Source organism: Camellia sinensis, chromosome 5, assembly GCF_055761805.1.
Source record: "Camellia sinensis isolate YWXY chromosome 5, ASM5576180v1, whole genome shotgun sequence".
In the NCBI taxonomy this organism is placed as follows: Eukaryota; Viridiplantae; Streptophyta; class Magnoliopsida; order Ericales; family Theaceae; genus Camellia; species Camellia sinensis.
The window spans coordinates 19971271-19991764 of NC_138965.1; the positions used below are offsets into that span (position 1 = coordinate 19971271).

The window sequence follows — 20494 nt, forward strand, 5'->3', positions numbered from 1 at the left end:
GACTTATGAAAAGACAACCACAAATTCACTTTCTCCACCTGTCGTCAATTTTTTTTTTTTTTTTTTTTTTTTTTTTTTTTTTTTTTTTTTTTTTTTTTTTTTTTTTGCGATAGATAGTCCCACTCCACATGATCACACATGTTTTCAAAATCAACCTTAAAAATGGCACCCCACTCTCTTGTTGCCTCTACTTCATTCCTCTACCACCTCATTGGCAATCAAAACCACAGCTAAGATCAGACATCCCTCCATAAATGCCCACTGAGAAAATGGCATAGTTTCCCCTAAAATATATTTGGATAGATAACACTATTACCAAAACTTTATAAAGAAATAAACAATACTAATTGATCTAAAATTCCCAATCCCAATAAATTATCCTCTCTAGGAATTAGGAACCAAACAAATAAATGAAGCATTTTGTGCCAATATTCTCTATCTCATTCTCAAAACACTCTGCAAAAACCTTCATCAAATCTTTCTTAACCAAATCCCTAACAATCTTCAAAATTGGCCACGGTAAATTCATTAGGCCCTAGAGCCTTATCCCTATCACACTAAAAATTCTTAACCTAATTTTCTACTAAAGGTCTTTCCAACTGATTAGACTTACAAACTTCTAATGGGAACCACTCCAAACACTCAACCCTCTATGCTTATAGTTGTTGATAAAGCATTTTTGTACCCCAAACATAATTAACAAAAAGACGTTGGCCAAAAGGCACTAGTAGGCTACTTCGAAAAAAAAACATTAGTAGGCCACTTGAATAAAATTAAAATAAATGGCGTTAAAAGACATGCAACATGATCAAGTCAACATTACAAAATGCCCTAGTATTAAATAGATTAAGATAGAATATAAGTTTATGACGTGACAAGTTGATAATATGAACGTAGGGGGTTCTGTTGGAGTTCTGCTGATGTAGCAAATTATAATGCAGAATGTTAGAATTTACCACTCACCTACTACCTCCACTATCTTTCTCCACACCTACCACCTCCACTATCACACACTCCACTACCATCTTCTCCTCTATATATAGGAATTGTAATATACAGAATATAATCAATCTTGTAATAAATCAATACATCAATCAATAATATACATCAATATATTTTACATGGTATCAGAGCAAGGTTAAGAAGTTAGTAATTCTACTTCACCGGCGGGCGGTAGTCTCGCCTTGACCGCCCGCCGGACCTCTACACATGCCCAAACCATCCCTATCCACACATCTCTCTGTTTACCCCTGCAAATCAGTAACCTCAGTTGACCGGAGAAGCGCCGGAAAATGACGAATTACGGTACAATTCCGACATCATCATCGCCGGGAAGTGCAAACCTAGAGTATATCTCTCGAGCAAAGGAGAGATTGAAATCAGGCCTCGGAGCTCGTCGGCCATGGAAGGAGATGGTGAATCTCCATTCAATCGGACTCCCTGGAGGCTTCGGAGACGCATTCAGACGGATCAGAACGAATCTCGGTTACTTCCGCATGAACTACGCGATCATCGTGCTTCTCATCCTCTTCCTCAGCCTCCTATGGCACCCGATCTCGCTGATTGTCTTCATCATCATGATGGCCGTTTGGCTCTTCCTCTACTTCCTCAGAGACGAGCCGTGGGTGATTTTCAACCGTACGATCGACGACCGCATCGTGATGGTGGTGTTATCGGTGCTCACGATCGTTTTCCTCTTGTTGACTGATGCGACTCTCAATATAGTGATCTCGTTGTTGATTGGAGTTGTTGTTGTCTTGATTCATGCCGTGTTTAGGAAGACTGATGATCTGTTTGTCGATGAAGAGTCCGGAGGCGCCACGGGGGCGCTCTTCGCCGGGGTTCCGTCGGCTTCGTCTTAGGCCATCATCCAGATCTTCATCTTGTTGGATGGAACAATGTCAAAATTGATTTATGGACACATGCTGTTGGTGGACTTACAGAAAATGATTTCTTACTTGCTGCTAAGATTGACGGGCTTCGCGTGCAACATCTTCTGGGTAGAAATGCTACCTACTGACTACATTGACCATTCTCCTAACATATCACCATTCTGAAGTGAATAATGCTGATGGACCCTACCACTAGCCAAAGCACATTATAATCCTGCTTTCTCTCTTCTTTCCACCAAATTCCACTCATTTTGCTTTCTTATCATGACATCCACTATAAGCTTTTATTTATTTTCTTTTATTTTATTTATTTATTTTTTTTTTTTTTTTTCTTCTCCTTTATTTATTTCTTTAACACCTTTCCCACCACCACCCCAACCTTCTCTTATTCTTGTCGGGGCTCACCCCGTTCACCATTTTACATCACAAAAAAAAAAAAAAAAAACAAAAAAAAACAAAAAAACAAAACAAAACAAAACAAAAAAAAAAAAAAAAAAAAAAAACCAAGTTCCATATTTGCACAACACACCATATTTTATTCATATTGGGGATCAACCCCGATCACCATTTTACAACAAAAAAAAAAAAAAAAACAAAAAACAAAAAACAAAAAAAAAAAAACACACCCACACCGACAGTGGGTTTTTCTTCTCTACTCTGCTGCAGGTCTCTTCTTTTTGCCTCCGTCCTGGGCGGTCCTTGACGGTGCTGCCTCCGTGCTTCCTAGTCCACCGAGCACGTTCACTCCCCCCTGCTCCTCCACTACAGCATATGGAGGACCTCCAAAACGGAACATCACGGTGGCCTTCCGCTTCAGCTCCTTGTTTTCTGCCCTTAGCACGCTTATCTCTGCTCGCGCATCCTTATACATGCGTTGGAGCAGAGCCAGCTGGGAGTTTAAATGCTGCACCTCATTTGTCCTACTCTGCAGCCGGTGCGACAAATTTGTGACCGCCGTCATGCTTTCCACACAGGCCTTCAAAGTATACTGATTGGCCTCCACATCTGACTGCACTGCCATTCTTTGCTCCACCGACCGCATCGGAAAGTTCAACGGAGCAAACTCCGGGATGTTTGGTTGAGGTTCACTGGCCACCGCACCCGTTATTTCTCTTGTGGGCTCGTTCAGTTCTGGAAAAAGCGTGAGCAGGTTCTGGGTAACTGGACGGGACGAAGAGGCCATGTTTTTTTGGGTTGCTAAGTGTTTCAGCGAAATAGCAATTTCAGACTGGTAATGTTCGGAAGGGTTGGTGACAGAATGGCAACAGAGTGTTCCAGAATCTCTTTCTCAGAAACGGAAGAGTTTTTTCAAAGGATTTTCGGCAGTTTCAGACTGGTTTGCACAGCCTCCGCCTCAACCTTGGTTAAATAGTCGAGGCAGCCACGCGCATCGCGCGCCTCTTACCACCAGCCGACAAACGGGCACGCAAGCCAAGGCGCCCACGTGCCTCGCCATCATGTCCGGCACACCTTTTGATGAATTGGGCACGCCTTTTGATGGCACGCCTTTTGACAAAATTGGGCACACCTTTTGAGGGTGCAACTTTTACAGGGGTCCGACAAGACTCTGTAAACTGTCCCGACATTGATTCCGGTTAGTTTCTACAAGGGTCCAGCAAGACTCCGTAAACTGTCACAACATTGTCTTCTACAACGGTCCGACATGACCCCATAAACTGTCTTCTACAACGGTCCGACATGACCCCATAAACTATCCTCTACAACGTTATGACACCACCATACAGTGTCCTCTACAACGTTATGACACCACCATACAGTGTCTTCACCAACGGTCTGACACGACCATACAGTGTCTCCTATCCTTTTTTTTATGTATTTTCTTGTTTTGTTCCTCTCTTCAAACTCAAGTTGGTTAGTTTCTATCCTCCTTGAGTTTGCGGGGGGCTGTTAGAATTTACCACTCACCTACTACCTCCACTATCTTTCTCCACACCTACCACCTCCACTATCACACACTCCACTACCATCTTCTCCTCTATATATAGGAATTGTAATATACAGAATATAATCAATCTTGTAATACATCAATATATTTTACACAGAACTTAGCTTCTTTTCTCTTTCAGAAAACCACATCAACAATTAAATGTAATAATAGCAACTTAAACCAAAAACCACCCAATAAATATATTGCAAACACCACATATAAGAAAATTTCCAACTAACCCAATTTAAGTTCCTTGCAATTCCTTCCTGCTCAATGCTATACTAACAGACTTGAATCTGTACATTGTATGGCCATTTTTATATTCAAGTAACACTGTTTAAATCAAATGAAATTACCTAATTTTCTAGGGCTTCCAGCTTCAAAGGAAGGAATGATATGAATACTAGCATTTCTCATGGCTTCCACAACTTGTTTAACCAAGACCTTAACCCGCTATCTATTTATTTGTTTAAAACTTAACTTGTTCATTTCATTGCAAGAATTTTACAATCTGTTACGGTTAGAATTATTGTTGCTCTATTATCACCATTTTTGTTAATAGATACAGATTCATGGAGTTGGTGAAGACTTACCTCTTATCAAATGAATCATAGTAGGAGTATTAACGGAAGATGCCACTGTGATCTGAATAACTTAGCTCCAAATGCCAGTTTTGAGCATTCTGCTGTATTTATCACATAAGTTGAAATGCATATTCAAAATCAAGAGGAACGATTAAGTACATACACACAAGAAAAAGAGGGCAAATGCCCAAACAATAACCCTAAAAATAAGTTTTTAAAAAAAATAATGTAACAATCAATTACGATATATAAGGCAACACTCTCTCTAATATATTCTCAATCATCAACCAATCATATTACTTATACATCATTAGTCTAGAAGATGAGTTGGAAGTGTATATCATTTTTCTTTCAAAATATGTTTTATTTAAATTCAATCAAAGCTTGAAAGAAACATATTTGATACTATCTAAAAAGTTAATTTAACAGTTGTGAACATATTAAACATACCAAATCAGTGCTGCTGCTGTCGCTAAGGGTTTGGCGGAGGCGGCATCCCAAGGCGAGGCAGGCCAAACACAGGAACAGCACTCGGCGGAGGCGGCATCCCTGGCTTCAGCGGTGGCGGTCCGGCCTGCATCCGCGGCCTCGGTGGAGGAGGTGGTCCTCTCATCATCTGTGGCGGCGGAACAATTGGTCTCTGCGCAAACTGCAGCGATGGCGACATCGGGTACGGCACAGAACCCGGCCTTGGTGCAAACTGCGGCGGCATCGGTGGCCCCCTCTCTATCTGCTGCGGCGGATACCCAGGCATCTGCCTGGGCGGCCGAATCACCGGCCCCGAGGCCTGCGCCGGGTAAGTCATCGGCGGCGCAGACATCTGCGGCATAGGCGGGCGGGAGATCTGCGGTTGCATCATCCCCGGAACCGGATCACCAACTCCAGGAACCGGGCCAGCCAAACCGGGCTGTGCTTGGATGAGGGGGGCAGTGCGGACTCTTGGGGAGGGGGAGGGCCTTCGACGGTCATGGAAATGAGTTGTTCGCCCCTGAGGAGGACGAGACCTAGGGTTCGGCTGTCGTCTCGATCTTCGGTGGTCTTCTTGGCTGGAGAGAGTTGAAGGAACTCTTCACAGTCGCCGAGGACGAGGTTCATGTGGCGATCAAATGCCATGAATTTGCCTACCAGTTGTCGACCGTCTTGGATTGTCACTCGCATTCGGTAGTTTATGTATTGAAGCATCTTTGAACTCTTTGACATCGACCTCTTCTTCGGAGTATCTGATGGATTTCTCAATTGCTGTTTAGGGGTTGAGAAGAACGATGAGGGAAAAGATGTGTGAAAGTTCGTATCAGCCGTTGGATCTTTTTCGGGTGATTTACGGTTGAGATTAGATCAGGAATTTTGAATAGAGTCGTGCTGGGTAGCTCGAAATGAGCCACCCCGAATCCCATTAATTTTTTTTTATTTTTTATTTTTTTTTAGAAGCAGAGGAGGAGGAATGAGGGAGGGGGAGGAGAAGGAGGAGGAGGAAGGAGGGGACTGGAGGGGGCCTTTCAGAAGCAGGAGAAGAAGAGGAGGGAGGAGGAGGAGGAATGAGGGGACTGCGACGACGGGGCTGGGCTGGGCTGCGACGACGACCGGCGGCTGGGTGACGATCGGCGACTGGGCATCGGCGATCGACGATCGTCTTCTCTCTCTCTCTCTTTCTTTCTTCCCCTCCCCTCTGTTTCTCTCATTCTCCCTCTCCCTCTCCCTGTTTTAGAGTCGAAAATAGAGAAAGAAAAAAAAAAAAATCCCCAAAACGACGTCGTTTTGGGGATTAAGGGGATTAGGAGGGGCAAATTTGAGCTCTCAAACATTATTCTTTTGAATAATAGTTTCAATCAAAGCATTTCCCTCCAAATAAAAGGAAAATGCCCTTGAACCTAGTGGGGGCCACCACCCCATGGTTTTTTGATCCGTCCACAATTTTTTTTTTTGTCTTCCATTTGTAGCCCCCCACGCGGCACCAAGGATCCTTTAAAGTTTTTTTTTCCTAAAGTTTTCTAAAGTGGTATATTGTATGGGTGAAATTTAATGCTAAAAAATTGATGTGACTTGTCATTAAATCTAAACCATACAACACACCACTCTGAAAAATTTTAAGAAAAAAAAACTCTAAAGGATCCTTGCTCTCCACGCGGAGGTGTGGTGCTGGGGTCACCCCTATTGGAGGTCCCAGCATGATTGCAAAGAAAATTACTAAAGAATGGAAAAATGATTTTCCCGGAAAGAGACGAGGGAGGAATATACTATTTTATAATTTCATATAGTCGGTTTTTTTTGTATATTTTTTAGTTATAGGGTACTACTGGAATTTTTTTTTTTTTTTTGTATTTAGAAAGATAATTGAGTTTTTTTTTTTTATTAGATGTGATGTTTGTGAGAGAAAAAGTGAAATAACTATGGGATTTGATGTGATATTTTGTTTGGATTTATTTTTTTTTGATTTTGTAAAACATTTGTCTTGTAATGAAAAAAAACAAAAAAAAAAAAACTCAAAAACCAAGTTCCCAAACACCCCCATAGTTTAGTCTGGTTCTTGGATTCACATTTCAGCCCTATTTGTAAGGATGGTAAAATTTTATGACCCGTTATATTTGTTCCAACTTAATTTTAATATAAATGATTTGAGAGAATATTGATCGGATAGAATACAATATAATGATAGGTAGGTAATAATATTTTGAAAATTCTTAGTTTTAATATAAATGATTTGAGAGAATATTGATGGGATAGAATACAATATAATGGTAGGTAGGTAATAATGTTTTGAAAACTGGACCAGACAGGTTGGTTCGATTAGTTGAACTGTCTATAGTTAGATCCTATAAAGATGTGAACCCAACACCTCAAATTTCAAAAAATATGAATTTCTATAATGAGAGGGGTAATTTTTGGGAAAGAATTGGGCTGAGCTGTGAGTTGAGCCCTGCGGCCTAAAGTGTGAAGGAATCGGTAAGAAGCCGTAATGTTATTTCGGCCCAGTAGAGGTATAGTTATTCCGGCCCAGGAGGGGTGTGGTTACTCCGGTTCAAGATAGTGTAAAGCTACTCCGGTCTGAAGGTAACTTGATGTTAGTCCGGTCTCACAGTTAGTCCGGTTGCGGTGTATTATTGTTAGATCGGTCGGAGCTTGCTACTCAGAAGCTTGGTCTCAGCATACCATGGTTGAACGGGAGAAAACCGAACTAAGGATAGTTCGGCCTACTCTGTGGCTCAGCCAGTGTTATTTCGGTCACATAGAAGTTCGGCCGTGGTAAAAACCATCCCACTTGGTTTAAGCAGTGGGGGAGGGTGTAAAAGGATAAGCATTATTCTTAGGAATATGAATCCTAGGAGGACTCTGCATGGAGAAATAAAAGTCCTACTAGGATCATGCCACTCGAAACCTATAAAGGCTCACAAGCACCACCTTGGAGGAGGTAATTGAACACAATTCTTTCTGAGAGCATAAAACTTTGTCTATTTGTCAAGCTTACTGACTTAGGCATCGGAGAGGTTTCCGGCACACACCCGCCGGCTAGCTCACGTTTGTGTTTTCAGGTGATAAAGCGACGTCGTACGGAGGAGCGTGGACTTGGTCAACAGGATTACACGAGGAGAATTATTTCCTCCCCGTACAGGTAATAATATTTTGAAAATTCTTAGTTTTAATATAAATGATTTGAGAGAATATTGATGGGATAGAATACAATATAATGGTAGGTAGGTAATAATGTTTTGAAAACTGGACCGGACAGGTTGGTTCGATTAGTTGAACTGTCTATAGTTAGATCCTATAAAGATGTGAACCCAACACTTCAAATTTCAAAAAATATGAATTTCTATTCTGTCACCATGTTTCTTTGTTAATAGATAGAATATATATAATAGTTATTGTATTGAAGCTAATTTCTCTCAAATACATGTAAAATTAATATTTTTACAAATGATATTAATATAAAAATACATGTTTGATGAATACATATTATAAAAATATAAAATTATTTTAAATGAATGTATGTTATTTATTTTTAAATTATAAAAATATTCATAAAATAATTATGACATCTCGGTTTGATTCCGGTTCAATTCGGTGGTTGAACCAGTAACCCGTCAACCCAATATTTTTTTGGTTCACTCATTGATCCAATTTTTAAAACATTAATAGGTAGGTTAAAACTATCAAATTTATAATAAAGTATGAAATTGTGTCACTAAAATAATTGAGTTTAAAAGTAAAAAATCGCACGCAAAATCCAGAAAACCGATCTGTTGCCGTTAGTCATGGATGTATTAGATTTGCCTTGGGATTAATTAGAAACTAGCCTATCATCCGTGCTATACACGAGAATAATTATAAATATTTATATTTGTTTTAATTTTTTTTAATATATAAATTATGTTTTTTTAAGATTTTTTTATAAAAATAATTTAACAATCTTATCACTAACCATAGTGTACAGGAGAAATTAAAAAGGCTACTGCAGTAACTATGCATGAGCTGTATCTATAATTATTTGTATGAGGGAATTTTAAATGCTAATCATGAATTTTGACCAAATCAATAAATACAGGCGTGTGGATTGGAAAAAGTTAATAAATGCTGATCAGGGGATTTTGACCAAATTAATAAATGCTGAGATTTTTTTTAAAATAAAAAATTTAGAAAATTAAGATTGACAGATTGGAGCTCCCACAAGACTTGGGGTTTAGAAACCCCATTTTTCTTAATATATTTACAATTATCTATATATGTGAATTGCTATTTTTAAATGTCTTTTTTTTTTTAAAATGTCTTCTTTTTTTCCTTTTTTATATTATATTAAAGTTTAATATTTTGATAATAATCATATGTGTTGGACTTTTCAAGGAATTAAATGTCTTCTTTTTTTTATTATATTATATTAAAGTTTAATATTTTGATAATAATCATATGTGTTGAACTTTTCAAGGAATTAAATGTCTTTTTTTTTATTATGTTATATTAAAGTTTAATATTTTGATAATAATCATATGTGTTGAATTTTTCAAGGAATTAAATGTTTTTTTTATTATATTATATTAAAGTTTACTATTTTAATAATAGTCATATATGTTGGACTTTTTAAGAAAATTTTTTTATGCTTGTTCTTAATGCATTAAAGTGTTATTATGAGGGATAATAATCATATGTGTTAGGACTTTTCAGGGAATTCATATGTGTTAAATTTTAAAGAATTTTTTTTATGCTTGTTCTTAATGCATTAAAGTGTTATTATGAGGGTAAGGCTTGGGGGTTGGAAGAAGTTAGTAAATACTAAAGTTTTTTTTTTTTAAATCAAAAAATCAAAAAATTTAGATTGGGAGATTGGAACTCCCACAAGACTTGGGGTTAAAAATTTCTTTTTACTTAATATATAGTATAGATTTAAATATTTTAAGTTCAACTTATTTCATATGTAATTTACAAGTCACTGCATATATTTAAAATTGGAAAATTACTATTTAATGTGAGTTTACCAAAAAAAAAATAAAAATTTACATTAGTGATAAACTTTACAAAAAAATCTTAATTTTTTTTATAAATATTAATTTTTTAAAAAAAAATCACATAATTGTAATTTTTCTTTTAAAATTTATATTGTTGTGGGTGTGAGTTCCAAGTCCAATGTGGAGGTTCCTTAAAAAAAAAATAAAATTAAAGATAATCAGTGTGTTTGGTTTGAGTTTTTTGGATTAAGTTTTTTAAAAACTGAGTTTTTTGGTTTTCGTATTCTTTTATTTTTAGTGAATATTTTTTAAATTTTAAATATTTTTTTTACTTTTTTAGATGCACCTTAATTAGATGTATCTAAAAAGTAAAAAATTTATGAAAAAATATTTTAAAAAATTAATAAATACATAAAAATACAAAAAATGTACTGAATTCTTGTATTTTTTTGTGTTTTTGGTATTTAGTGAATTTTTAAAAGGTTTTTTTTTACAATTTTTTTACTTTTTAAGTGTATTTATGTTAGGTGTGTCTAAAAAGTAAAAAAATTGCTTAAAATATTAAAAAAATTTAGTAAAAATAAAAAAACACGGAAAATAAGAATGTAGAATTTTTTGAGAAGTGTTTTTTGAAAAATAAAAACAAACAAGCTGAATTATATCAAAGCTTCTCAACTATTAATAATTCTACTCATCTTTAAACTTGTATATTTTTATCCTTTAATTATAAAAATGTATTATTTTCACCTCTTAAAAAGAATACCATTTGTACATGTTTTATAGTTGGGAGTTAAATATACAAGTTTATAAATAAAGAGAGATAAATTAATATTCACTAATAGTTAAAGTAATATTGTCGTAATTAACCAAGAAAAATAATATCAAATAATCGGGTTTTACAATTTCAATAATGTTAGGAATAAAAAATCAAGTATAGAATTGACCACAAAGGTATATGGATGGATACTTATATAAGAGTTGGTGAAACTTATTTTTACAAGATTTTATGTATTCATATATTTTTTGTGTCTAACTTTATGCATAGATTATGAATTCTCGACTTATTGTGAAAACTTTGGAGAAAGCATGATTATACTGTGAAGAAAAGCTATAAAAATAATTTGAAGCCTAAGTTATGCATTTAATTTCACATTATTTGGATCGCACACCCATTGTCAACTAGTGTAAAAAAATGTATATGCAATAGAACTGGACTAAAAGTCTAAAATTTAAATACAACCTAATTATTTGTTCAATATTGTCTTCATTTTTTGTTTTTATTTTTCAAAAATTATAGAAAATTTGTTTCTGCAAACTATTTTTTTTTTAAATAACAATTCACATTTTAGGAAACAATAAAAAGTTATTTTCTAATTTTAAAAATTGTTTTTGCACTAAAATGGAAATTATATAAGTGTTTCAACCTTTCTTTAATTTTGCTTTTGAAAATACAACAACAACAACAACAACAACAACAATAATAATAATAATAATAATAATAATAATAATAATAATAATAATAATAATACCAAACAAATCAAATATACATACAGATACAGATATAGGGAAGAAATTGATATCTAAAATAAAAACAAGTATTGATTTCTTTTCATGATAGAATGCAATTGCTTTTTTGCAAGTTGAATCCCTACGCAAAGGTTGGTACCAATGGGAATAGGGGCTTGCTTCATAAATAATAGTATATTATTTGTGTTAATGAAAATGTGGACCATTATTCCGAGACGAGAAAGGATCATGGATAAGCAGATATTATGGTAGATTGGAGAGGTGCACTAGCTTGGAAGTTGAGTTATGGACAGTCTACAAAAGACTCACAATAAGCCTTTAAAGAGGTATGAACCAAGTTATCATTGAAACCAATGCGGAGCCAGTGGTACAGCAAAGGACTCACAATAATCCTTTAACGTTGTGTTTAGTTGAGAGGTTTAGAGAGAGATTTGGAAAGAGAAAGGAAAAAAGTGTGCGAAACTAGGTGAAATATATGTATGTTTTATTCACATTTCACCTACATTTTTCATTTTTTTTTCTAAATCACTCCTCAAATCCCCCAACCAAACACAACATAAAGATGTATGAACCAAGTTATCACTGAAACCAATGCGGAGCAAGTGATACAGCTATAACTGAAGAACTTTGTGAGAAATGCCCATTCAAAGGGATTGTAGAAGATTCAAAGATCAAATTAAGAGGATGTGATTGCTCAATCCAACATGTTCGAAGGGAAGGAAACATTTGTGCAGATGCTCTTGCAAAACTAGAAGCTAATCAATCTATTGAGCTTCTTATTGTAAATGATCCATACAAGGAAATTCGCTGCGCTTTAATTGTGGATATTGTTAAGTAATGCTACGAATTATAAAAAAAATATCATAAAAATGATCATGAAAGATTCTCCACCTTTGAATTATACCTAGAATACAACACCACACATTAATTAAGGGATAAAAAATCTTTATAATACGTTTCATGATATTTTTTTCATAACTCTTAATATTATCCTTATGTTTACCTGTCTGGGGAGAGATAGTGCTTAGTCCCTTTTGCTTTGCTTCTTTCCGTTGTACCCAATAAATAAATAAATAAATAAAAATAGAAAGTGTGGACCACCCACAATTTAATCAAACCCTATCAATTTTTCTCATAGGAAAGGACTATGAAAAGTACAACTATATTTTTGAAGTAGATCTTCCACAAATGTTTTGAGTTGTAAATGACGACAATCATATTGCAAAAAGCAACATATTTATTTGTTTTATTTTTTTGTTTGCAAAAAAGCAACATATTTATTATTTGGTAAGGTTTCGCTCCAGTTGGAAAAAATCAATTAGAGATATTGTTGGGTTTATGTGGATTTATCATGATTCATAAAATTTACATTGATAATCTAAATCATTCCTATCAAATAGCTCGTCAAGAAGATCATCATTGTAAAAAATTAAATTAATCAAAATAGTGTAGATGCATTATCAGATTGTTTTGTCTTTTAAATAATAAATGGTCTATAATAACAATTATTGTTGTTGTCTTCTTCTTTTTTTCTTTTATAATAAATGAGATCTAAGTATGTGGTTATGATTGTTCAAACAATTTAATTTTTTGCAAGAATAATCTTGTCGACAAGTCTTTCGATATGAATGTTTTGAATTGTTGAAATGCACCCCGTAATGAGCCTACAGAAATCCAATAATACCTATAATTAATTTTTCAAACGGAAGAAAGTGAATCCCATCTCTCTCTACCCCACATTTATACAACTTGCCCAACACAACATTACCTATAAAAAAATAAAATAAAATAAAAAATACAACTTTTTGCATTCAAAGATGTCCAGAATTTGATTCAAGCACCATAATAATCAAGAAGATGACAAACATTACACTATAACAAAACTATACCCCAATTTGTTTTTAATGCTTTGTAAGTTATTTAGTTATTTATTTGCATTTGATAAAATGTTGACGGATTAATAAATTAAGTTAACATAACTAATGTTTAATGCTTCTCTATAAATTTAAACCACAAATTTTCTAAGAGTCTACAAGTATAACGACTTGAACTGAAGTTCTTATGTAATGCTTTATAACTCATGTTACCAATGGATGGTCTACAGTATATTTATATGGGTAAATTGTACCATTCACCCTCCAATTTTACCAAAATTTTAATTTGATCCCTATAATTTAATTTCAGCAGTTTAATAGTCAAATTTTAATTCATTTCAATGCAATCCTTCCACCATTTAGATTTGAGTAAAAGTTGAAATATGATAGATGTTAGTAATGGGCGCCCATGTGGCATGACCATTTGAATTTGAATTTGAATCTTATCCAAATAGGTTTCGAAATTGAATTCAAACCTATTTAGGATAACCACTCAGGATACAGATATTATCTCCATTACTGATATGGATAGACAATAATAACATTTTATATATCTGGTATATGGGTTATGGGTGATTAAGAGAGAAACAACGTATGATCTAAGTTTTACCCATATACTGACTCTCTCCCAAAAATAACGATCAAGTCATTTGCACTGTGATTTGTGTGGGTGATATTCATTCTGTAATATCACTTCACTGCTGGGTTGGTTTATCAGATTCTGGAAGCACGTGATTTACCCACGAGGTTCTATCATCTAAAGGTATGATCTAAATATTTTTCTGCTGCATCATTTATACTTTGATTTACATTGGTATCAGAGCCATAAATATGGGTATTTTCGTGCTTATTTTTCTGCATTAAAATATGTGTATATTTTTTATATAAATATATATACATGTATATGCAAGAATATTAATGGAGGAGGAAGATGAAGTGCACGGTTTTCTTTTTTGCATTTTAACTCCATTAGATTGAGAGAGTGATATACCTCAATTTTATGTTGTTTAAATGTCATTTTTAATGTCATAAATGTTTTTATTGTGAAAAATGGAGTCCGACAGTACAAAAATCGGATCAGAAAACACCCGGGAAGGCGGCGCGTGTGATTCACGCGCTGTATGACGCCACCCAGCAGCCCCACGCGCCACCACGCGCTTTCACGCGCTAGGCGCGCTTCCCACGCGCGAGTTATCCCCTCCCTTCCACGCGCACGCGTTAGCCGCGTCGCTTCGAGCCACGCCACGTGCGCGCACCATGCGCCGCGCCGCGTTGAGCCGACTCGCGCCGAGTTGCGCTGAGCGGCGGCGAGCCGAGCCGAGCCATTTTTCCCGCCTGGCTTGGTTCTAAGGCTCTGTTTGTTTGTTTTTAATTCTGAATTGCGTTAATTGACCATAATTTATTCGTTATAGCTTTATTTTAAGCATGGTTGGTACCGTTAGACTCAAAATTAAATTTTATATCTTCTGTAAAATTTGAAAATTTTATGAAAATAAAAAATATTTTTCCTAAAATAATAATGCATTATTTTTGCTTTAAAATGCATCTGGTGTTGCATGATTAAGTTTCTGGGGCTGAATTTTTTATTGTACACTACTGTTATGGCTTACTGTTTACTGGTATAATTATAGCATTTTACCAGATTCTGGAATATTTATTTCTAATTTTATGTGTGTTTATTAGTTATTTAAAATTCCAGAAAAATTCAGAAAAATTCTAGAAAATTTCAGGATGATGTACTTTCTGTTATGGCATAATTTGAATATTTAATACAGCATATTATTTTTTTTGAGAGTTTCTAATATGTTGTAATTAGAAAAGCATGATTAGTTATTTATTTATTTATTTGAATTCCATTATTAAATGAATATAGCATGAGTTATTTGTAAATTTACATTAAGATGCTATTGTATAGAATTTATCATGCTTTGTATATGCCATAGTCAGTGGGAGGTTATTCGGTTGAGAGAAATCTTTGTAGATTAACTCCCGAAAACCAATATTTTGCGCATAAATTAAATTAAATTTTGGATAATTGTCACCTGTGGCGCAAGAGATGATTACGAGCATAGCGAATTTTCGATCTTGCAACTTGTGTAATATTGTCACTATTTAATTTAGATTTTTGCGGCAAAATTATATTATGCTAATCAAATTAATCCTAATGCGAATTTCTCTCTAAATTGATTTAGCTTATGGAAGTTAATTTGGTTGACCTAGACTTAGTAGAGATGTTCAAATGTGAACAAACTAATCCCATTCTTTAGATGAGCAAAAGTCTTGGAGACTTTAGGTCAAACCTTAATTGAGCTAAAGTAAGGAAACATGACTCAAAGTCGTCGTGGTTTTGTTGCCTTGTTTGGCACAATAAAAACTAATGTGTGCGCTATGGTTAGCGGCACGCTACATAGTTTTGGTTGGCGAGTTTTGGAGTTATGAAATTAGTAAGCCCTCAATAGATCTGTATATAATATTGACTAATGAGCTGCGTGGATTGACTTTGTAAATTGACTTGTAAATAATGTTACATCATTGGATGAAGTAACATTCAAGAGTCACGTCATCCAAGAAATGCGAGCTTAAATAAATTAGTCATTAAGTGTAAGACGAGTAGCCAGTATGAGCAGCATTTTGCTCTCTACCCAATTATTGGGAGTGGATGGAGCAAAATTTCATGCACTATAATAGTGTGCGTTGAAGTATCACTTGAAGATTAAAAGATTAGCGCTTAGTAGCAGCAAAATCTATTAACACTAAATGAAAAGATTAGCGCCAAGTGGCTGCAAAATCTATTAGCATTGCTAACTTGTCTAAGTCTGGACACTTTGTTTCCACACTTAAGTATGAGACATGGATGAGGTGCTTCTTTGTGTGATTTCTTTACTAGGCTAACGTTTTGAATAACATTTACCACTAAGCGCAAACGTTGCAGCATAGTAATGAAAAGGTCAAGGCCGACAAGATTGTTATGACTCTAAGAATTTGACACATGGCTCGTGAGAGCAAGAGCATTGTGTTGAATTAGACTATTTAGCCTAATTCGCGCTTAAGTTACTTCAGGAGCTGTCATAGTTGATAGCTTATTCTCTCCTTCTTGTGGATAGTAGAATTAATTGCAAATAACTATGAAGCGAGAAACAGAGATGGCAAGAGGAGTATCGTCACCTTTCAACTAGATGCATTAAAGTGTATGGAGAATAAAATTGACTTGAAGGTGCTGGGGATTAGCACTTACTAGTTAAATTTGCGACTTAGGCACACTTGATATCTCCATGACATCCTTTTATGATCTAGTGAATATGAATTAGTCCTGAGTCATTACCTAGTTGGGCCTAAACCTTTTAAACTTATCTTCGAGAACTCACACATTAAGATGATTGGAATTAGTTTATGACATTGGTCATGAACCGGTGGCTTATTATACTTAATCACATTAATGAGATGATGGCACGATGGTTTGAGTAGGCCTTCTCGGGCTCACTCGCTTATGACATCCTGCTCTCATGTGAATGTGTAACTTTGTTCGCAATGGGTGCGCACAAGTAAGTAGGAAAGCCGTAGAAGGTCATTTGATTTGACGCATTTAGTCCACTATGATATTTGTGACTAGATATGTGTAAGGGTATGATAGCTAAGCCTCAATCTCGACACATTTATAGATTACGATACGCACCTGAGTCAAGACTATTTGATCTCCCATAAGTCAAAAGTTTTGAGATGATTTTTGACATTGCACATATGAGGTCGAGATCAATTAGATAACAGCTTTCATGTTTTTAGTTTTGACCAAGGTGGCGAGTATCTATTTGAGTTATTTTTAGAAAACTCTGTGAAGAGAGATGGATGCTTAGAAAATTGATTATTCCTAGTACTCAACAACACAATGGTGTAGTAGAGATAAGGAATTAAATATTGTTAGTGTTAGGTGGATAATGGCGCAAAATTTTTCCCAATTGGGAATTGCACTAGTTTGTTGCCTATATCCCTAACTAAGTGCCCTCCATATCAGATTTTACACTCCATTTTGAGTAAGAGGTTAGCGGAGAGCTATCTATGGGCGATCTGTAACCGTTAAGCAGCTTATCTTTATTTTACTTCTCATAAGATTGTGAAGTTCAGACCTAGGGTTCTATAGCGCATTATTGCATGTTGTCTTGTAAACACAAAGGGTCGTGTGGCGCATTATTGTATGCGGTCATGCAAACCTTCCGGGTCATGTGTATATAGGTAAGCAGCTTTGTGGTAGTGTAACTAAGTCACATAAAGTTTTATTAGTAAAGATGACGTGAATAGAGTTTTTGGAACTCTATAAGATAGAGAATTCTAAGCATAGCGCTCTATGTAGCCTAGTTGAGAATGGAAAGAAATTTTCAATATCCTAGGGACAGTGGGAGCGATGTGCCTACTAATGGATTACTCCATTAGAGAAGAATACTCTACATTCTTAGTTGCGTGGTAGCGAATGTGAAAATTTTCCACGTCATCACTGGGTGATTGAGAAGGAAACATTCATGATTGCTCCGCAAGATGATAAAGAGCCTAGGATAATGCCCAAGGCTCTAGTCCCTTATTTTTAGAAAGTGGATCAATGTTGCGCAGTTTAAGACAAAGTCTTTGAGGATTAACTTTTTTATAATTTGGTTGACTTTCCATTATGACGCAAAAAGTTATGCGTAATTTGGATAGTCATTGTTGAGGCATAAGGCTCGCTAGATACCGAAAAGTTGCACCATTGAGGAAAGTGTAGACCATGAGAAGACTCCCTCCTGGGGAGTGAGGTTATTTTGACTTCCTCCTTGACTTCCTCCTGGGGAGTGAGGTTATTTTGACTTAGGCTATGATTGACATAAGTTCGGAACATTGATTTGTGGACATTGTGACCCAACTCCTCGTTAGAGAATTGGATAAGTAGATCCGTAGGAATTTACCTTCTGTTTTTATGGTGAAAAGTTAGGAGCGCAAAAAGGTTGCTAGTTCCAATAAATCTTTTACAGCCTAAAACAGTTATCCAGATAGTGGTTCTTAGATTTCGTCAAGCCATGATAGGCCAACGATGATCGATGAAGACCACTAAGGCATGATCAATGGTCTAAAAGAAGTTTTTCCTTACTTAGTCATTATGAGCCAGGAATTTATAAGGTTGTCGCCACCTAGGGTGGGCAGTCCTCTATTTTAGATATGATGGACATGGGTGATGTAATTTATATGCTCGGATGTACGATCCTTAGGGATTACTTTGGGAGAATTCATGTTTTGTCTTCGATGACTTACATAAGGAATATCCTAGAACGATTCTAGATACAAAATTACAAACCCATTGACTTACTTATCAGTAAAAGCCAGAGCCTTAGCTATTAAGTGAATCCTCGGATTGTCTTTGGGAGAAACAGATGACCTATATTCTTTGATTTTTTTTTTTGTTGTGGGAGCCTAAAGTACGCTATGTGGGCGTATTTGACATGATAAGTGTTATCTTTGGTAAATGGTCAACTGAGTTGTTTAGAAATTGACCGTGCTCATTAGACTGTGGATAAAATGCTTTACTAGTAGTATATTAATTTGCTCATTGTAAGATTCAATGCGCTAGTTGGGCGCATCTGTGCTAGTTGGGCGCATTAAGAATGAACGCAAATTGGTCACCAAAAATATCTTTAGAGAGGTTATTGCGCAAGAGGTAGTGATCTTAAATCACTTCATGTGAGGCGCACATGGTGGATTTCGTTGTATATACTTATCGCAAGAGGTGCTGATAAGGCTTATGTTTGGAATCTATAATTGCGCAAGCTGTGGTCAATTTTTTTTAAAATCGATAATTTATTTTGAGATGATGGGATGTTGACACTATTATGGTTTGTGTCATAATGATTAGCAGATGATGATGTCAGCAGGAAAGATTGGCTCACTCACACGAGCAATCGCCCTTGGCGCTTGGGAGCGAGCAAGGATGAGACTAGTGGTTTATTTTTATTTGGAGCCAAGAGAGGCTTAAATCATCCACTATGTATGTCGCCTTGGTTATAACCAAGATGAGGTCGTGTTAAGGACCAAACATGGATGTTAGTACCCACTTTCCCTGTTGTGCCTGTTATGATTAGCCAGATGCGAGATCTCATTTGGCGCCTAGAAGGCGAGCAAATAGAGAATTCGGGTTAGGCGCTAGAAAGCGACTAGACTAATATCTGTACGGTGTATCGAGTATGACGTCACTCTTTATGAAAGAGTTACTCCACCGTAACATGTATTTATACTATATGTGCTTAGCGACCGAGTAATGAGGTGAGAAAATGGATCCCTGCTTCCTCACCGTGTGAGTCTTACGTGTCATTATTGATATGACTTCACTATGTACCCTTTTGTGACTTTTGACTATGTCATAAGGTAAGGGGTTGATGTTCTGCTACTTTGGTATGTTGCCTGCAGTCATGCATGATTCGGCCTTAAGGGACATCACTGGGAAAGCGGTCAATCCTAAACTAAATGGCATGAGTGCAAAGGGAAGATCATCTAGTATTACACCACTGTTGTATATTCACTGCCGGCAACTCACATCGCTCTATATGAGAGGCGAATTGAGTGTGAATATATCACAAGAATTGAGAGGGTCAAACATGCTCTTTTTGAGGGATTAGAGATGTTTTTTGGACCGGTGTAATTAGATGGGTCTGGGGTATATGAGACACTAATTCTGTTCTTTTTGGGTTGATGTCTCTATGTTGGCTCATTTTGAGTTTCTAGTATAGAGCTCCCACATGCAGGTGTTCTCAGCAGTCGCACGGTGCAGTGGCTAGTATGAGATTGTTTATTTTTTGGGAGATTGAGATAGAGATGTGGCAGTGTCATGCCAACTCATGTGCGAGTGGGAGATGTTAGTAATGGGCGCCCATGTGGCATGACCATTTGAATTTGAATTTGAATCTTATCCAAATAGGTTTTGAAATTGAATTCAAACCTATTTAGGATAACCACTCAGGATACAGATATTATCTCCATTACTGATATGGATAGACAATAATAACATTTTATATATCTGGTATATGGGTTATGGGTGATTAAGAGAGAAACAACGTATGATCTGAGTTTTACCCATATACTGACTCTCTCCCAAAAACAACGATCAAGTCATTTGTACTGTGATTTGTGTGGGTGATATTCATTCTGTAATATCATTTCACTGCTGGGTTGGTTTATCAGATTCTGGAAGCACGTGATTTACCCACGAGGTTCTATCATCTAA

The 20494-nt window shown here is 36.0% G+C and overlaps 1 protein-coding gene and 1 pseudogene across 2 annotated transcripts; one reads left to right on the forward strand and one right to left on the reverse strand.

Moving 5' to 3' along the window:
* The first annotated feature begins 1085 nt into the window (after window positions 1-1085).
* On the forward strand, window positions 1086-2025 carry LOC145790467 (PRA1 family protein F3-like). The gene has a single exon (XM_082868357.1). It carries the CDS (start codon window positions 1293-1295, stop codon window positions 1860-1862), a length of 570 nt encoding a protein of 189 aa, XP_082724483.1. The 5' UTR covers window positions 1086-1292; the 3' UTR covers window positions 1863-2025.
* A 2064-nt stretch (window positions 2026-4089) lies between these two features.
* On the reverse strand, window positions 4090-5683 carry LOC114300163 (uncharacterized; annotated as a pseudogene). Its single transcript, XR_014329206.1, has 2 exons — window positions 4875-5683; window positions 4090-4522 (listed from the first exon to the last, which is right to left on the reverse strand). The product of XR_014329206.1 is annotated as an uncharacterized LOC114300163 (transcript).
* Between the last annotated feature and the right edge of the window lie 14811 nt (window positions 5684-20494).